This window comes from Cornus florida, unplaced genomic scaffold (genome assembly GCF_030987335.1).
Source record: "Cornus florida cultivar Cherokee Brave unplaced genomic scaffold, ASM3098733v1 CherokeeBrave_3.0.0_Hap2_Chr09, whole genome shotgun sequence".
Classification (NCBI taxonomy): Eukaryota; Viridiplantae; Streptophyta; class Magnoliopsida; order Cornales; family Cornaceae; genus Cornus; species Cornus florida.
This window is the reverse complement of record NW_026775579.1, coordinates 56,771,195-56,790,529: the sequence shown is the minus strand read 5'-3', so window position 1 is coordinate 56,790,529 and position 19,335 is coordinate 56,771,195. Positions and strand designations below refer to the sequence as shown.

The window sequence follows — 19,335 nt, the reverse complement described above, 5'->3', positions numbered from 1 at the left end:
ACAAGGACATAGATGATAGAACAAACATGAAACACACACATGCACAAAGGGAGAGTGTGAAATATTTAGATGAAGTACATGTGTTGGATCAGGAAGATCTCATTGCACTTCTACTTGGATTAAAGGCATCTAGAAACTGAAGATTAGACACATGATATTCCCACCTTTCTACTGTCATTTCTTAATATAGAAACTATCACTAAAATACCCTCGAGGGGATAGGGCTAAGCGGAGCAAAAAGGGTTTTTCATGGGATGGGAAATGAAAGTATTAGCTCCCCACACGAGGTTTTTGAATAAGTGATTGTCCAATAATGAGGAAGGAATATGTCTTTCTGCTAAACAGGATGTACTGAACTCATAATTCATTAGATACTTTTTATGAATGTAATTGCGCCCGGTTGTTCAGTACGCAATTTTGTTTTGATTGTTGACTTACCAATCTTGAATAACACCCACATAAGTACCCTTTAACTCACCGAAATTATTTTTGATTTCATGATATTTGTCATGGGAAGAATATAAGGAGAGAGAGCTGGGAAATGTTGTCCCTTTCCTAAAATTTATGACATTTTATGAGATGTGGGTACTAATTCTAAGGATGAAAAGCCCTTGAATAAAGATTTTGAAGGGAACCCACCCAAACAAAATCAATAATTGCAGCAGGGTATTATATATGGATCACATTCTTAGTGGGTAGCTGTCATGAGGTGGTGGGGTGCTGCTTTTGGACCATCTTTGGTGGAAAATGTGTATAGTTTCATCAGAAATTTTGTCTGTTTTTTAAGTTTTAGAGTGGATTGCATTTAGCAAATTTACCTATCTCATCACACCTCATTCACTCTCTAGCTTGGCTGTCAATCCCAAAAGCAGAAAAATGGGGGTCACTGTTTGGTCTTTGTGGTTGGTCTGCATATGATGATGCCCTCTCTCTCTCTCTCTCTCTCTCATTTGTATGTGTCCATGTCCATATGTGGTATTTACCAACTAATAGGAAAAGCAACACCACTGCTCTTGAGAAGACTACACTTCTTTATTTAATGATTTAATGATTTTCTGGTTTTCTTCACCTCTTCTTTCTTGCATCTATTTAACCTTTTTTTGCCAATAAGTATATCCTTTTATACTGTTGCTTGAAATTCAGTTTCATAATTCATATATGATTCTAAAATTGTTCTTTTTCCTTCTGAATAGTTAAAGGAAGTGCATTGTTGTGGTTTCAACTTTCAAGCCCATGGATTCAGATGACTTTTGTTTTTCTCTTATTTGCTTTGTTCATCTTATAAATTAGGTTATGTAATGATGACTTAATAGAGTTAGTGCCACCATCCATGACAAACTAGAAAGAAAAGAAAATTAAATTTGACATTTATGTAACAACTTACAAGGTTGTTTCCTTCTGCATTGACAGGAACATAAAACAATATATGAAAATAAAAAAACCAATAAAGAGAAGAGAAGAAAGGAGCAAGAGGTCTTAGAAATCTATTGCCCTTTTCTTTTTTACATTCCCAAACAAGAGCTCTTAGGAAAAAGAACTCCCTGTCTGTCTCTTTCTCTCAATATTGAAGCAGCAGCAGCACCTCATCCGCGCTTTCTTCCCTGTAAACCACCTATCAACAAACACATAGAGATGGTGAGAGAGGAACCAATCTAGGCTGCTAGAGAGTATATAGGTACTATTACAACAATGTACATAGAGAGATTCACTCACTGGCTGCCTCTGAAGATGAAGATTTCCCCTGCAAGAGTATATAAATCGAATTGGAAGAAATCCACAAGAAAAATCTGTAAAAAATTTGGTAAGAAAATGGGAAGAATATTAGGACCTTAAATCTTGTTTCAGAGAAGCCCTTTGAAGCTTCATTGGAAGAAAAAGCTATATCCTTCTGTAAAATATAGGAAACACAATAAGTACTAAAAGCTCATTATATACATATAGAAAGCAGTGTCCTTTATTTGAACTTGCCTCGGAGAATCTGAGGACTGGGGAGCTAGCAGTGTCGTCAAGATACGAATGCTGTTTTTTCCCTCTACGTTCTTTGGTTTTCTTTTTCTTCTCACCCTTCTTTGCTTGTTCATAAGCAGAAGAAGCATAGCCAAAGTACCTAGTTTCATCGAAGCACCCTTCATCTTCGCAGAATTGTGGAGGTCCAGATGATGCATCGGACACCATGGACAAATCCTCGTCGTCCTCCTTCACATTCGCCACTTTGCTTCTGAAATCTTTATCATCAGCTTTGTAGAATTGATCTCCATAATTTGAGGATTGATCGAAGTACATAGTCCAACCGGATTCACGCCTACTACTGCATTCAGAACTTGAATTCTTCATATTCTTATAGATTCTTTAGAAACAAACAGAAAATGAAATATATATCTACTATATATACAATCCCTAGGAGCCAAGAGAGAGCTGTTCACTTATACAAAAAAAAAAGAGAAAAAGAGACTGATTACACTGCTCTCTTGTTCTAGTCTCTCTATATAAGCACAAGAGAAGAAGACTAGAGCATAAAACACCAAATGAATCACACTCAAATCTTAGACTGTTTTTGTCCTTTGCTCCATCTTTTCCACCTTTTTTTTAAAATTTTTTTTTTTTTAATATCTATTTTGTGAATGAATCAAAAATTGCCAGTTGGCTTGGTCTTGGAGAGAGAGAGAGAGAGAGGAATCATTGGCCATTGGAAACTGATGTTGGTTACATTGGTTATAATGAGAGGATGTGTCCTCATCTCAACAAAAATAATAATAATAATAATTATATTTTTTGTTCATCTGTTATTGTTTGATAGTCACAATGGCATGGCCACACTCTTTGATTATGGTTATCATGTAGGAAATTGCAATGATCACCTAAATTCTTTAGTTACTGTTTTTTTCATACCAGAAGTTGAATCATTCAGTCCAGTTGTCCTAACATCACAACAACAGCAACTGATGCATTTCATTTTGAACAATAGTTGGATGAAGCATCATGTCGTGTGGCACAAAATGAGAGGAAATGGGCTGTGTTGATAATTTGTACCCTTTTCCTTTTCCACTTCCACATAGGCTCTCTATGACCAAATAAAGTGGTTGATCAGGAGTTTAGAATGCGCACACACACACACACACACACGAACTTGAAATACATAGCAAAATCTGCTAAATATGATGCAACAGTTCTATCCTTCTGAAGTTCTGATGAAGCTGGATTTTGTTGGTAAAACTAAAAACAGCGAAATCTTTGAAAAATATAAGAAGGTAGTAAGCGAAGCAAAACATGGAGCATATGACGATTTTTATTTTAAGCTAAGGCACAAAAGAAGAGGAGACGAACATATATAAACTTGCTAAACTAAGGGAGAGAAAAACCTGGAGATTTTAGCTATATTAAATGTATTAAGAATGAAGATTCACGGGTTTTAGTAAAAGATAGACGAAATTAAAGATAGAAAAATTATTTCGAAAAATTGCTAAATGAAAATAATATAGGAAGTTTAGGCTTAGATGAATGCAAGAAAATTTTAGGAGTAGACACTTTTGGAAGAGGAAAATTGTTCCATGAATTCTACCTAGATTTGGTACATTGACATAGTAAGGTTCTAAGTTTGGAACAGAAAGATAGTAAACCATCAATGTTATGCTTTTACTGTAGTTTTGTTTTCTTGAGAAAATTACTACTTGTTTGGAAAGCTAGAATGTGATAAGACATGGGAAATGCAGGAGAGAAAAGACAGGCTGACAGATAAAGGCAACATCTTGTATAATGGACTATAGTTAGTGGCAGTTTTCAGCTGTCACATTGACTAAATATGTCCAAGTTAATTAGGAACAATCCTATATTTGGAATTGCTTTGGAATTCCAACTGTAACCCTCTTTTTGGTGAAAACATAGATGATGAAAGATTGCTTTAGGAGCCACTTAATTGTTAGAATTATACGGAATAGTTTCTTTGTCAAATAAGATATCAGACCTTGAACTCTGTTCAGAAGAATAAAATACAAATATACTTCAAATTTAGGAGTGTCAGTACAATTTATTCTTATTATTATTTAAACTAGAAAAAAGAAATTTAGACCAATTTATTGTAATGAAATATTTATTGCGGTACTTACTCCATTATTTACAGAAAAAAATAGAGTTACAAAATCAGTGAAGAACATAAATGAAACCTTTCTTATGATAGTTTTCATATGGAGATTTTAGATTTGTTATTTAAACCTATGAAGAAAGGACTTCCAAAGAATTATAGTGTGATATTTCATAACAAATATCTACTTTGAAACGACCAAAAAAGTGAATCAATCATAACAAAAAAATCCTCCATGATCTCATGCTCGAAAGTAACACCAACGATCCACGTTACAGGACTAAAAGTGATTGATAAAATCGAGTAATGCTCTCAAGAGAGCTCCCTCACTATCAACTTTTCATTTTAACCTATGAATTAAAAGATACATTTGAATTTTTACATATCTCCAAAAATTGTCTCAATTCAATGGTTAAACATTAAGAGCTCTCGGTTGTTCTTACGAGGGAGTTCTCTTGAGAACATTACTTGATAAATAAATACAAATCCCACGTCATGCCATTTCATCAATTTCTCACCTTTTTTTTTATTTTTGATTTTTTATTTAATTTTTTGGTGGAAAACATATTTGTATGTATGAAATATAGGCCAAGCTTTTGAGTATTGTCATTATAGAGTAACAACTCTTGCTAGGAGGTTCATGGGGCCACTAATAGGATAGATGCTCATATGATTCAACTGGTCCCTGAAACTGATCTCATGTGCATATGTCCTTTGATAGGTTGTGGTTCTTGGGCATTCTAAATCTGGATGTGGGTCAAACTCAATCGGATCATAAAAGCACCTCTCTGTACTGTGTTAGTGTTTTTTCCACAGGAGTTTTGATTTAAATGGCATATTCTTGCTTCTCATTTTAACCCAAGTGGCTTAATGTAATAGTGAGAAATCATTGCATGATTCCGGGACTACTCACCATTAGACATCTAAATAAAAGAAATATTTAAGTTTTATTTAATTTTTTGCTTAAGTTTTAAATAGTGATTGGCCGGGTCCCATCTCGGCCAATCATAAATTGACAAGTAACAAAAGATAATAATAATAATAATAATAATAAAACTGATACATTTAATTGTCTGTTTACGATGGAACTTTATTGTCTCGAAAAAAGAAAAAAAAATAATTAGTTCATTGTGAGGTCAACATCACCCATTTAACCTCAAAGTAAAAAATTCAAAGTTTTTACATCTCTTGAAAGGTTTAGACAAGTTAACAACCCAAGTCAACATCAGCATTGTCAAATCATTCATTTCACCTTCTTTTTTTTTTTTTTTTTTCTTTTTTTCTTTCTTTCTTTTTTTTTTTTCTCAAATTACTCTAATTCATAAGTGGTGTTATTGGGATTAAGATCTTCTCCTGCGCTGCATTAAATATGTTCTAGTTAGTAAAGAGGTCTAGTGATACGCTATACAAAAAAGCCTTACATCCCAACATTTTCCTCTCCTCACTAACTAACAACATTTTACACTGTAGCGCATGAGAGAATTTTGATCCAGTGTTGTATAGACTCAAATTACATGTCCTATCTAACCCTTTGAATTAAATGGCTGATCAAATGGCATCACATTTGCAGTCCAGTTATCATTTATAATGCATAAAAGTTCTTTTCAAAATAGTTTTGTAGGGTGTGTAATTCCATCCAACTTTTTAATCAAAATGAATCCCAAGGTTGAGTGATCGAGTCCTGTTAAAAATAATATTGTGAATATGCGTGCGTTTGCTTGAACTTTTGACAAATTTTTTTAGTCTCGTCCGGACAAGCTATAGTGCAATCCAAAAACAAGCAACTACTGAAGCCACTGCTGCATGAGACATGAAAACGGACATTGTCATTGAACTGCAATTCAAATGGAGCATTTATTGACTTGACAATGGACTTGTTCTAGTTCAAGAATACATGCTCATCTAGGATGTTGTGTGTGAACAGGACCAATTCAGGAAGAAAGAAAAGCCTAGTATGAACTGAAAGTGTTCAGATTACAGTATTGGAGGGAAAAAAAAAAAAAAAACAAGGCTTGCAATAAAATAGATTCACACTAAAAATTCAACCAAATTATATTTCATGAAATTAAAACTGTAGTACCCACCTGTAAGTAAAATTATATACAAATTTATGAGATAAAAGTCTCTTTCACTAAAGAAATATACTGAAATGAGTTTAAAAATGTAGTGACACTGGTGAGAATAGTTATTGCCCCACCATTTTAGTGGTACCACAGAAGTTCACTGAATTTCATAAATTATATCTGCCAAAAAGAATAAAGAAAAAAATCATAAATTATATTCAATTTTCCAAACTAAGCATTTATTTTTGGTCCTGACGAAGTATCTATAGATATTCTCTGTTTAAGAACACAAGCAAAACTCTGTTTTTTTTTTTTTTTTTCACTTCAGAAAGTGTTTCTAATTGAACTAAGGCTATGTTCAGTTGCATGGAATTGTAATTGGAATTGGAATTGGAATTAAAGAAAAATAACTCATAAAATTAACCAAAATTTGTACTAATTCCAATTTCAATTCTATGCAACCGAACACAGCCAAAATTTCCTCCAATTTTAAATCTAAGTCGTTGATTCAGTACTCCTAAACACAACAATACTGAATTTATAGAGCTTGTGTTAATATGTAAGATACAAGACTCTACAACGCAATTGCAAAAGAACCAAGTCAAGTCGTGCCTTAGGTAGTTCGAGCTTAAGTGAACCAAACTTTGGGTGTCTGAGTTCATCTGGTCTGGCTTTTTAGATAGTTCAAGCTCAAACTAGATCTCATTATCAAGCTCGAGTTTAAAGTCAAGATTCATAAAGAGAATTTGATTGTAAATCCAAACAAAGCCTTGATGAACAAGTAGTCGAATCCACAAGCTTGTTTAGGAACACACTTATTATTCCTCAAGATGTTCGCTAGCCTAATGAGCTAAGCTAGAGGTTGCTCCAGCTCGGCTCATTTATTAGACAAACATAAAAACCAAATTGGAAACGAACTTCAATCAAGCTAAACTAGTTCTCTCTACTCACGAACAACTTAGTTGATTTACAGCCCTAAACGTCTTAGCCAAAACAATAAAATAGAACTATCAATAACAAAATTCAAGACACCCATTGGATACTTATGAATAATTGAAGCTTCATGTATAATGAGCTAAACTTGAACTGAGCTCAACCACCAATGCATGTGGCCTAATAGTGTCTCCTCCTCTCTTTCAAGTTTTTTCAAAAGTTTAAGCACATGCCGACAATTTCATGTAATGTCACAACTGTGCATTGATCTGTTGGTAGTTGGTACTCATTTAACTACAACTGCGTTATAACCGCGCATGTATGGGATGCACAGAGCTGACCTTTCAAGACTGTGCCGACCATCAGGCCACGCCAATCCCTCTTGAGCATGCAAGCCCAAGCCCTTGAACTGCTCCATATTGCCATGCTGATACCAAATCGTCACGCTCCAAAAATCATAGGGTGCGAGTAAACGAGGTTTAAAGAGAAAATGGTAAAACTAAACTAGTTTTAAACCTTCAAATATACAGGTAAACAACCCAAATTTTGATACACAACTAATGGCAGGCATCAAGCAAGGATAGAGATCTCCACAAGAATCCATGTCATTGATATTCATAGAAGAAACAATTCAACAAATGCACAGTGATGGGTTTTGCAGTGTCGGAGCAGAAAAGCCTAAGCATAAAACAACCCCCAAGAAAGTGCCACAATCTAAAATCCTAAATGGGAATCAGAACAGAGATAATGAGTTCAGGGGAGAGATTATGGGAGGGTGGTTTGAATTTCAAACATTCTGAAAACAAACAGGGGACACCTTATCGGCAACACCATTAGCAGTCAATACGCGTGACATCAGTTGATGAATGCAAGAAATGCCAAGCAAATTCAAGGAGAATTTTTTTTTTGGGGGTGGGGGGGGGGGAGATGGGGACCAACACCATAGCAACACAACAAAGCATATCAAACGACAAACCAAACATCTCAATATCGATTATATTCATATCTCAAGTCTCTGTTCACAACTATCATGACATCAATTAATACATAATGAAATGTACAGCAGAGAGTAACTGATAAGAAATGCTTCTGTCGCTCTCTATAATTGCTTTCCTTTTGCCTCAACTGTTTGGGATTCTTGCCCTTTGGCCCCTTCCCACCCTTTACTAGTGAGCCTGAATACAAAGATGTTCCACTTTTAGATGCAAAAAAGAGAACTATTTTTCTGAGAAGATTCAGTTACAGCTTCCTCTAACTGCAGAGAAGATGGAGGAATAAGAGATAAATTTATATCACACTCACATTTTTGGCAAAATTGTGGAACATGATTCAAAATAGCGAGCACCAATCAATATAAATTAGAATTTCTGAAGTAATTATTTTTAACATCCAGAACATCAATAGTGTCTTTGTGTCTCCACCATTAGGTCAAGTGTGAGACATTAATTTTGCAGTGTCATATAGTTTTAGCTTGTCATTGGTGATTACATTCTAATATATATATATATATCAGTCTGAGCTGGAAAAAAACTTGCATCTTTAATGTGCTTGGTTATGGCCATGTTCATGGTGAATCTCCATGAAATTTGTATTAGTCAAATGGACTAGCACTATAAAGATGCTAAGTATCAGTCAGAAAAAAATGCTATAATTGAAAGTTCAAATCCTTTAGTCCAACTGAAGTTTGGAATATGTGAAGTTTCTATAATATTCTAAATAATTGCACTCTGTTCAACCAGAGTTAAGAATAGACTTTGTTTATTTAATCAGATAACTTGCAACCACTCTAGAAAAGGGGGTTAGACTGTCACAAGAAAAGAAGTTAGGGGTATTTAAGCGAGTTAGAATGGTCATTTCCTGCATGACTCTTTGAAATTACATTATGCTGTGTGTGTGTGTGTGACGAATGAAGGAGCTTTCGCACTTGTATCTACAAGGCGTGGGAGTGAAATTTGAGACATTGTCTGGATTAATCTTTTCTTTGCTCAAATCAATAGAGAATATAATATGTTGTAGCAGATGGGAACGTTTTAGAATGTGCCTATATTATGCATGTGCACTGATCATAATTAAGCTGAATTTAGAAGAGAACTACATTGCAAGAACAGGAGCAAAATCACAATACCGAACACGATGTTCTAAAATGAACTAAATCTTTCAGTTGTGCAGGTATGCATGGGTTGGTGGTATAAGCCCAAGTATCTTAACCATCTGGTAGTGTTCTTTTACAAATGGTCCTTTGATAACAAGAAGTTTCAAGCAAAAGGCCTTAACCATCGTGATTCATGACATACTCAATAACAAAATTCAAGACACCCATTGGATAATGGCGAATAATTGAGGCTTCATGGATATTAAGCTAAAAAATTTCACCTAAATAGGCTAAATTGCACCATGGTGATGACACAGAGTCTCAGTCTTGGCTAAACTTGCACTTAATGCTCTCAATAGAGTACACAAAAGTAATACAAGAGTAAACTCTCAAACTTTATTACACTCAATAAATGGATAACTACACAAATGAAACCCCTCTATTTTTTATTTTTTATTTTTTTTCCTGAATGGGTTTATGAAACACCTCTATTGCACACTGTGTATCCTATTTCTAGCTAGGGTACAAAATTGTGAACTACTCTTCAACCGTAAACCACGAACGCATGTGGCCTAATAGTATCTCCTCCCTTTCCAAAGCACGAACTCTCTGTGCTATAACCGCACATGTATGGGATGCATAGTGCTGACTTTTCAAGACTGTGCCGACCATCAAGCCATGTCCATATATGGGATTGACTCCTTTGAGCACGCAAGCCCAAGCCCTTGAACAGCTCCATATTATTATTATGTTAATATATTTTAGACTGAACTTATTTTGTAGTACTAAGTCATTTACTACGAAAATTTGTTTCTGTCACCTTTACTTTAAAATTTTATTATAGTTCTGGCACAAATGGTTTTGTAGTAAACTACACAGGTATTTAGAACAGAATTTGACTTCGTAAAAAATACCCGATTTTAGTGTATGTTTTCTATACTAAGGTTTTTAGCCCGGTCTGTTGCCCTTAATGGCTTTTCAATTGTATTCACTTCCTTTTGCCTGGTTTACAAAAAATAAAAAAATAAAAAATATATATATAAAAAACTACACATTTTTGCTCCCTAGTAAATGATTTGTTATACTAATTCCCTCAGAATTTTCAGAATTTCACTCTCACTCTAAAGTGAGATGTATCTTAGATATTTCGACAAATCCATTCTCAATATTTGTAAACAATTATATTGCCTTATACTTGATCTTTAAAAACCCATTCTTAGACCAGTCCTTACCTAAGTCACAAAATTCTTCGCAATGTGAATCTTTGGTTGTAAAATAAATGTATAAAGAGCAATGGTCTTATGCAAATCAGTCCGGGAGATTCTACTCTATGCATTTGTGATGCAGCCATTATATCCCTAACGGTTTCTCTTGGTGGGCTTTCACAGATATGGGTTATCTCATTTTGCTCTGTATTTATTTTTATTGTTGAGCCAGTTCCATTCTGTACAATTCTCTGCCCTTGTGGTTCTCCCTTTGGTTTTTGGGCTTTTGCCTGCATTTATAGTAATAAGGCATTTAAAAGATTAGTTGGCTACTTTGGCCATTATTATTATTATTATTATTATTATTTTTTTTGGGAGTAGTTTTTATAAGCAATTATCTATCTGTCTCATTCTTACTCCAACGGTCCAACCTCATCTTAACTCAAATAGATTAGCATTACAATATATGCACAACTGAAGATGTTGTTGTAACTCAATTTGATATGCATTTAAATCCATTTTTATTTTTTGGAAATGGGAAACCCTTCCAAACACCTACCCTTTGGACTTATGGTTGCAAATATCATCTCCTCGGATATTTGCAACCATAAGTCCAAAGGGCAGGTGGTTGGAAGGATTCCTTGTTTCAAAAAAAAAAATATTGTTCTAGTAGTTATAATACTGCATTCATATTTGAATCGGTTATAACACTACTAGAACATGTTGGCCATAATAGACCTAAACATCCAAACCCATATGTATCAAAACATGCATATATATAAATATATATATATATATCATAATTGATAGTAATCATATGAGTTGGCTAATTTGGTCCTTTTTTTTTGTTGGCAAGTATAGGCTCTATTAAACTCAAAACTCTTAGAAGTAAATTGTAATACAGATGCTGAGGGCTTTCTTTCATTCATAGCCCTCATCATCCGTGTTTCATTGGTTGTTCTTACAATTCACTTCAAAAAGTTCGGCAGAATTTTAAGGACCCTGATCATCATTTTTTGAAGTTCTATCACCTACTTCCCTGGTTTCAGTGTTTGTGCCAGATTGGGTTAGTTGACACATGTTCATAGCATGGGTCTTCGTGTCAATAGCAGTGGCACGAAGATTATTGCTGGAAATCTACCAAATAATACACGAGAGGACTACAAATGCGATTTATCAACCGTACAGTGTATTCAGAGGGTTCAGGGGATGCAGCTGGAGGCAGCAACAACAAGATCTTCCGGTATAAATTTATTGTATTTTGAAAGACTAAATATTCTAGTTTTTCATTCAAATTATGGTTTAAACGAAATCAGAATTATGAAATGTGAAAACCGCTCACACCGGCTAACCAAGCATGATACAATGATATCAAACAACATGAAGTTCAGTAAAATGTACTAGATATTATTATTCAGTTTAAAAATGACCTGTTGGTTAATGAAAATTTACTTACCTCCTTGTTCCAGATGGTTTTGTGAATTATGAACAGAAGGAACAACGTATGCAGAGCAGTTCCGGCTATCATGCCCAGCTAAATTCCCTAAAATTGTTAGCCCATCAGCACAAAAGCTAGCAGCAAAATAAAATAGAATAAAATAAAATAACAGATATGATGGAGGTTTGAAGTAGATCAGCTAATATTCTACGATATAAAATCAAGTAGCATCCGGAAAATTGGAAATGCAAGCAATAAAAAAAATCCTTTCACAACAATAATGAAACATGACAAGATTATAACGTAGCGGAAACGATAAAGAACAGGGTTAAATCCTTGAATTCACAAAGAACACACTCACAAGAGAGAAACTGAAATTATAGTGATAAAGATGATGTCTGTAGACTTACATCTCTTGCCTTTATATAGGCAAGTCAAAAAAAAGAACAAAAAGAAAGAAAAAAGAAAGCATGCGTGAAATAATATTAAAGGGGAAATCTGAGTTTTGATGGAGCAGAATCCTTCTTAAATCTTGCAATGGAGAATAATATCTTCTATTGTTGGCAACTACACCAAATCTTCTTATTTATTTTTTGAATCCTCCTAAATTCTTGCAATGAAGAATAATATCTTCTATTGTTGGCAACTACACCAAATCTCCTTTTGACTTTTCCTTTCTTATTTATTTTTTTCTTCTATTCTCCTTACCTTTTCAGCGTCCCTGATTTGCGATGATCTTGTATGCTCTAATAATCGTGAGCGAGCTGTTCTACATCAGTCTCCCCTACGTAAAAAGAACTCATCCCTGAGTTACCCGAATCTGGTGAATAATATTCATGTATGTCAGCCACATTGAAGGTAGAAGAAATGGCCATGTCAGCAGGTAAATCAATCACCTAGGCATTGTCGTTGATTTTCTTTAGAATCTAGTATGGACCATATTTCTTGGTCTTCAGCTTGTTGTATGTTCCCATTGGAAACCTCTCTTTTCTTAGATACACCATAACCAGGTCCCCTTCTTCAAATACTCTTTTCCTTCGTCTCTCGTCAGCTGCAGCCCTGTATTTGGCATAAGTTTCCTCTAGATGTTTCTTGACACTCTCCTAAATGGTCTTAATGTGCTCAGTCATTTTCTCTGCAGCAACACTCTTCCCCGGCAACTTCGGTAAGGATACCAAATCCAAAGCAACTTTTGGAGGACAGCAATACACAACCGCAAACGGGGATTTGCTAGTGGACCCGTTAACCATGCAATTGTAAGCAAATTTTGCCTGGGCAAGAACAAGATCCCACTGTTTTGGTTTCTCTCCTGAAATACAGCGAATTAAATTTCCAAGGGTCCTAAACACCACCTCTGTTTGGCCATCAGTTTGGGGGTGACTGGTGCTACTGAAATTAAGAGAGGTATCGAATCTCTTCCATAAAGTCCACCAAAAGTGAGACACGAACTTGGTGTCACAATCTGAGGTAATGGACTGTGGCACCCCATATAAACGAACCACCTCCTTAAAGAACAGATTGGCCATTTGGACTACACCGTTCATTTTCTTGCATGCAATAAAATAGGACATCTTGGAAAATCGATCGACCACCACAAAAACAGAGTCTGCTCCTCATTACGTCCTCGGCAACCCTAGAATAAAATCCATGAATAAATCCTCCCATGAAGCATCTAGAATAGGCAGCGGTGTGTAAAGACCAGTATTCTGAGATTGGCCTTTATTAGTTTAGCAGCTTGAGCACCGCCGCACATGGTTCTCTACGTCACGCTTAAGTTGCGGCCAATAATACCATTCTTCTACCAGCTCTTGCGTCTTATCATGCCATACAATTCACGAACCACTTAATCCCGCAAAGAACTCCGTGGAATGCACAACTGATAGCCATTGAAGATAAATCCTTCCCGCATGTGCAACCCTTTAAAGGATTGGCTCATTTTACACGCTTCCCAGGCTTGGCCAAAATCTTCGTCGGCTTCGTATAACTCCTTCGGGCACTCGAACCCTGTAATTTTAGCCCTCATAGTCACTAAGAAAGCTGTTCTCCGACTTAGTGTATCTGTAACTTTGTTCTGTTGGCCTGACTTTTGTTTTAGCGAGAAGGTGAATCGCTGGATATAAGCCGCCCATCTCGCATGCATCCTATTAGCACTATTTTGATTGTTAATGGATTTCAGTGCCTGGTGATTTGTAAACAACACGAACTCTCGCTGGATAAGATAATGCTCCCATGTATGCAAAGCTTACACCACTGCATAAAATTCCAACTCATAGGTAGTCCACTTCTTGCGTGCTTCACTCAGCTTCTCACTGTAAAACGTTGCTAGCCTTCCTTCTTGTTATAGAACTGCTCCGATTCCCACTATTGAGGCATCAAAATCCACCTGGAATAGCTTCTCAAAATCTGGAAGGACCAAGATTGGGGTTGTTGACAGTTTCCTTAATTAAGGCAAAACTCATCTCAGCTTCCTCTCCCTATTGGAATTTTCCTTTCTTCATGCATTCTGTGATGGGAACCACAATACTACTGAAGTTCTTGATGATCCTTCAGTAGAACGTGGCTAAGCCACGGAACCTTCATTAGAACGTAGGCCACTGCCGCCACTCCCGCATGGCCCTCACCTTCTCCTCATCTACCTGAATGCCATCATTACAAACCACATAGTCGAGGAATACTAGGCTTGGAGTCACAAAGCTACACTTCTTTAGATTAATGAATAGTTTATTCTTCTGCAAAGCTGTTAATATCTCTTTCAAGTGCAAAAGGTATTCTGCCTCTGTTTGACTATAAACCAAAATATCATCGAAATAAACAACTACAAATCGACCAATAAATGGTTTGAGTACTTGATTCATCAACCGCATGAAAGTACTTGGCGCATTAGATAATCCGAATGGCATGACTAACCACTCGTACAGTCCTTCTTTTGTCTTGAACGCCGTTTTCCACTCATCCCCAGGGCGGATTCTGATCTGATGGTATCCACTCTTGAGGTCCACTTTGGTGAAGACTTTCGATCCCATCAACATATCCAACATATCATCCAACCGTGGAATGGGAAATCTGTATTTGATAGTGATTCTGTTAATTGCGCGATTATCAACACACATTCTCCAACTGCCATCTTTCTTCGGTACTAGCAAGGCTGGAACAGCACATGGGCTCATGCTCTCCTGAATCAACCTTTTTTGTAGAAACTCTTCCACTTGCCCTTGCAAAATCTGACTCTCACTGGGACTCATCCAGTAATGTGGTAGATTTGGCAGGCTTGCCCCAGGTAACGTGGTGTTGAATGTACCTCATGGGAGGGAGACTTACCAGGCAAGTCTTCCGGCACTAACTCACTAAACTCCTGCAATAATGGTTGCACTATTGCTAGTACTGTAAAAGGAGGTTGTTCAACAACTTCCCCCTTGAACATAACAATAAAGATTTCAGGGGCAGTTGTTACTTCGCCCAAAAATTCCTCACCGTTGATCAACATAATTGAATTTCCTTTAGGAAATTCGACTTCTTTCAGCTGACCCAAAATAATCTTCTGACCATTCTTGTATAGAATATACACATTGTCTCTACCACGGTGAGTGGCATCGACATCAAATTGCCATGGTCTGCCCAATATCATATGGCATGCATCCATGTCGACTACATCACAACGCACCTCCTTTGCATATACTTTCCCAATTGAGAATGGAACGGTGCAGGTTTCAGTTACTCGCGTTTATGAGCCTTTCTTGATCCATCCAATTTTGTATGGATGGAGATGTTTCTCTGTTTTAAGCCCCAATTTTCGAACCATTGTTAAGGAAACACTGTTCTCACTACTGCCGCTATCAATAATAACGTCACATACCTTATGGTTGACAGTGCAATGTGTACGGAACATATTATAACGTTGCAAGTGCTCCTCCTCCTTTGGCGTGAACAACAGCCTCCTCACAACTAAAGAGTGGGACAACAACTCGCCATTGTCTCCTTCAGTCACCTATTCTTCTTCAAAGGTAAAGAACTCACCTTCCTCACCCTCGCCTTCCTCCTCATGCTCGACCAAATTTACTGTCGGTCGCTTAGGGAAATTGTTGGATTTATTGCCAGGTTCTCCACATCGAAAACACTTGCCCATACTTGGGTGTGCATAAGGATTTTCTCTCACAGCTGGGGCTCCTCTTCCAGCAGGGCCTATGGGTGCTATGGGTTTGGCCTTTGTTGGACCACTCCAATGCCTTGCCATGTCATTGGAACAGGGACTACTGCGGTCTGTTCAACCATGTCATGTGTAGGACGTGGGGTATTATATGAACTATGAGACCAATTCTTCAACTTCTCCAGTAATGATTTTGCTTTCTCTGCCGCCGTGACAATATCAGACAGTTTGAATAGCGGTTGCAGCGCCACTTTCTCTACAATATCCCATCGTAACCCGCCTTTGAAAGGGCCACTATGCTAATTTCGGGTTCCACCAGGTTGTTACAGAATGTTAACAGATAAAATTCTTCAGCATATTCAGCAATCGTTCTACTTCCCTACGTGCAGGACTGATATTTCTGATAAAGAACATGTTCGTAGTCAGGGGGTAAAAATCGAGCTTTCATCAACTTCTTCATCTTAACCCATATACGAACTGGATCTTTACCCTCACGTACGCGGGTAGTTTGCACTTGATCCCACCAATGCGCCGCCTTTCAACTTATAGGCCACGAGTTTGACTTGCTTCTCCTCCTGGATTTTCATATAGTCAAAGAAACGTTCAACTTCACTAATCCAGTCCAAGAATTCTTCAATACGAAGATGACCTTGAAAGGTGGGTAAGTTAATCATCATACAAAAATCCCTGGAATCATAAATTTCCTATCAACCTCGATTATCTCCAAACACCTTTACGCCTCGGTTGTTACCAAAACCGATATTTTCCTCATAGGCTAGTTGCATATTTGGTGGGTTTGGGTTGCAATTACCAGCAGGATGTCCATGATGACCGTTGTTAGGCAGCCTGTTGTTCTCGTGGTTAAGTTCTACTGTTGTCAATCTCGCCAATACTTACACGCATAATTTCATGCAGATCAAGTAAGGTTCGATTAACATTGGTCTGGAACTCAGTAAACTCATCCCTCAAAAGAACTACTCTATCAGGATCACTATCGCTGAAAGGGTTGCTTCCATCTAGTGCACCGGCCATTGGAAACAAAGGCGAATCTTGGATTCAGAACCTTGCTATGATACCAACTAACGTAGTGGAAACGATAAAGAACATGATTAAACTCTTGAATTCACAAAGAACACACTCACAAGAGAGAAACTGAAATTATATTGATAATGATGATGCATGTAGACTTACATCTCCTGTGTTTATATAGGCAAGTCAAAAATAAAATAAAAAAAGAAAGCATGCGTGACATAATATTAAAGGGGAAATCTGAGATTTGATGGAGCAGAATCCTCCTTAATTCTTGCAATGGAGAATAATATCTTCTATTGCTGGCAACTACACCAAATCTCCTTTTCAGCGTCCCTGATTTGCGACGATCTTGTATGCTCAGATAATCGTGAGCGAGCTATTCTATATCAGATTAAGTAATTTTTAGGTCAGATGGGTTTATAAGAAATCTCTTGCAGTATAATTAATATAAAGAAACACATTATCTTCTGTAGGAAGACATAAAAATGGCCTTCTACTTTCTACTCGAACCTTTACATTATTCAACCTACTGAAGTGGCTAAGACTAGTTAAGTGAGTTTATAACATAATGCAAATTCTAACCCGTAAATAATTCTACAATATGATTGATATGATGTGAATCAAATGTAATTATCACATCAACAAATAAGATAAAAAAAATACACCTCACAATACAACCCTAATAGTTTAATCCAATTGAGAGCTCTTGCAAAAAATGAGCACTTAAGTCCCAGGTTTACAATGCATATTGCTAACACATGCACAAAATATACAGAAATCAAAAGAGCCTGAATTTGTGTATATGAATAATGAATCCAAACTAGGGAAAAACAAGAACACGCAAGGCAATTCAATACTTATATTTCAGCATCAATCGCAGAAATCTGAACAACTTGGACAACAACACATGTAATCCAAATTTGCTAATCACCAAAAATTCACCATTTTTATTTTAAAACCAAAATCAATTGCAGTCCAAAATAAGGCAACAAACAAATTGCTGAAAAAATCAAGTTCCAACAAGCATGTACATTATCAGAATATAAAAGCAGCGGTGTGTCAACATCATTTTACATAAAAATTTAATACGGAGTAATGTATATATGTATGTGCACATATATATAAAGCAAGGAATTCTGAATCTGAAATTTGAACTTACATATACCATATACGAATAAATCTGTGTGTGTAAAGAATTAATGCATTTTCAGTAAACCATCCAGTTAGAGAAAATTCATCATCGATCTCGAAGAAAAGACAATCACAACCACTGATCTTGACAATGAATCCAAACAAGAATAAACTATCTGAGTTGAAAATAAATAATACCTGTTTAAGTTTGGGTCGCAAGATTCAGTTTATGTGAACAGATCTCTAGACAGTTGTAGAGATTGTAATTGAATACAAGGGCAATATTTATGTCATTTTTAGAGGGAGAGAGGAGAGGATGTGGGATTTTAAAGGCAACGAATAGAGACCAACCCCTCAAATTTTAAGTGAGTACAAGGACGAAAATTAGTAAGTAAATTATTTTTTGTTAGGTTTAAAAATAAAAATAAAAAATTGTAAATATTTTACGATAATTAAATATTAAAAAATAAAAAAAATATCTTACATCTAACCATTGGAACCAATGTAAAAATACATGAAATTAGATGTCAATCATTTATTAAATCACATTACTGCGGGGATAATTTTTCTTATCTTTCGCTTTACTTGTTCTCCTCTCCGGTAATAATTTACATCTACCAAAATTTAATCCAATTTTCCCTTTCTAAGTTCTCAATTTAGATGAAGATGGTTAAATGTTTCTTCCCCTACTAATGAAGTGATATGATCATTAAATGATTATTCCAGGACTGTCTTGTGTGTACAAGGACTAAGGGGATGTTACAATCAATAATTATATTTCTTTTATTATGCTATTTTTCATTTAACGCATTTCTGAACTTGACCCTGAACCCTTCTACTTTTATGTCAAGCTTTGTTACATTATTTAAAATTGTGTAGTGAAATGAAAGATATATATATATATAACGCACAAGTATATGTAGATGAAAATGTTTTTTCTTTAAAAATTATTATTATTTTTTTGGTGTTTGATCATCCAATGTTTAAGTAAAATATTCACAAAATAAAATATTTTATCAAAACCTAACAAAAAATTATGTGCTTTTGTTTTTGGGAAAAGAAAAAAAAAAAAAAAAAATCAGAACCTTCGCGAAACGCCAAAAATAAAAATTATATATTTCTTCTAAAAAAATATTTTTTGAAAAAGATATTTTACTTGAAAACAAAGAAAAAAAAAAAACAAAATTTTTATTATATATATATATATTTTAAGTAACTG

At 35.8% G+C, this 19,335-nt stretch overlaps 1 protein-coding gene and 1 long non-coding RNA gene across 4 annotated transcripts; both read right to left on the bottom strand.

Annotated features, from left to right (window-relative positions):
• Positions 1-1,339: 1,339 nt before the first annotated feature.
• On the bottom strand, positions 1,340-2,533 carry LOC132273300 (protein SOB FIVE-LIKE 5-like). Of its 2 annotated transcripts, XM_059774286.1 has the most exons (4): positions 1,969-2,528; positions 1,829-1,888; positions 1,714-1,741; positions 1,340-1,612 (listed from the first exon to the last, which is right to left on the bottom strand). In XM_059774286.1, the coding sequence occupies exons 1-4, from the start codon at positions 2,332-2,334 to the stop codon at positions 1,584-1,586; spliced, it is 483 nt and encodes a 160-aa protein (XP_059630269.1). In that variant the 5' UTR covers positions 2,335-2,528; the 3' UTR covers positions 1,340-1,583. The 2 variants fall into 2 exon arrangements, with proteins under 2 accessions (XP_059630269.1, XP_059630268.1); XM_059774285.1 differs by lacking the exon at positions 1,829-1,888 and having other exon boundaries at positions 1,714-1,787; positions 1,969-2,533.
• Positions 2,534-8,037: 5,504 nt separating this feature from the next.
• On the bottom strand, positions 8,038-18,710 carry LOC132274027 (uncharacterized). 2 transcript variants are annotated; one of them, XR_009470317.1, is made up of 3 exons: positions 18,315-18,710; positions 11,828-11,914; positions 8,038-8,329 (listed from the first exon to the last, which is right to left on the bottom strand). It is a non-coding gene; the product is annotated as an uncharacterized LOC132274027 (long non-coding RNA). The 2 variants fall into 2 exon arrangements; XR_009470318.1 differs by having other exon boundaries at positions 8,038-8,249.
• Between the last annotated feature and the right edge of the window lie 625 nt (positions 18,711-19,335).

Bases quoted from the DNA above. Each gene is read 5' to 3' on its own strand.
- LOC132273300 (XM_059774285.1), bottom strand. From the start codon at position 2,334: ATGAAGAATTCAAGTTCTGAATGCAGTAGTAGGCGTGAATCCGGTTGG. The intron at 1,788-1,968 runs GCAAGTTCAAAT...AATTTTTTACAG, and splicing joins CAGTCCTCAGATTCTCCGAG to ATTTTTCTTGTGGATTTCTT. The intron at 1,613-1,713 runs GTGAGTGAATCT...GTTTGTTGATAG, and splicing joins TTCATCTTCAGAGGCAGCCA to GTGGTTTACAGGGAAGAAAG.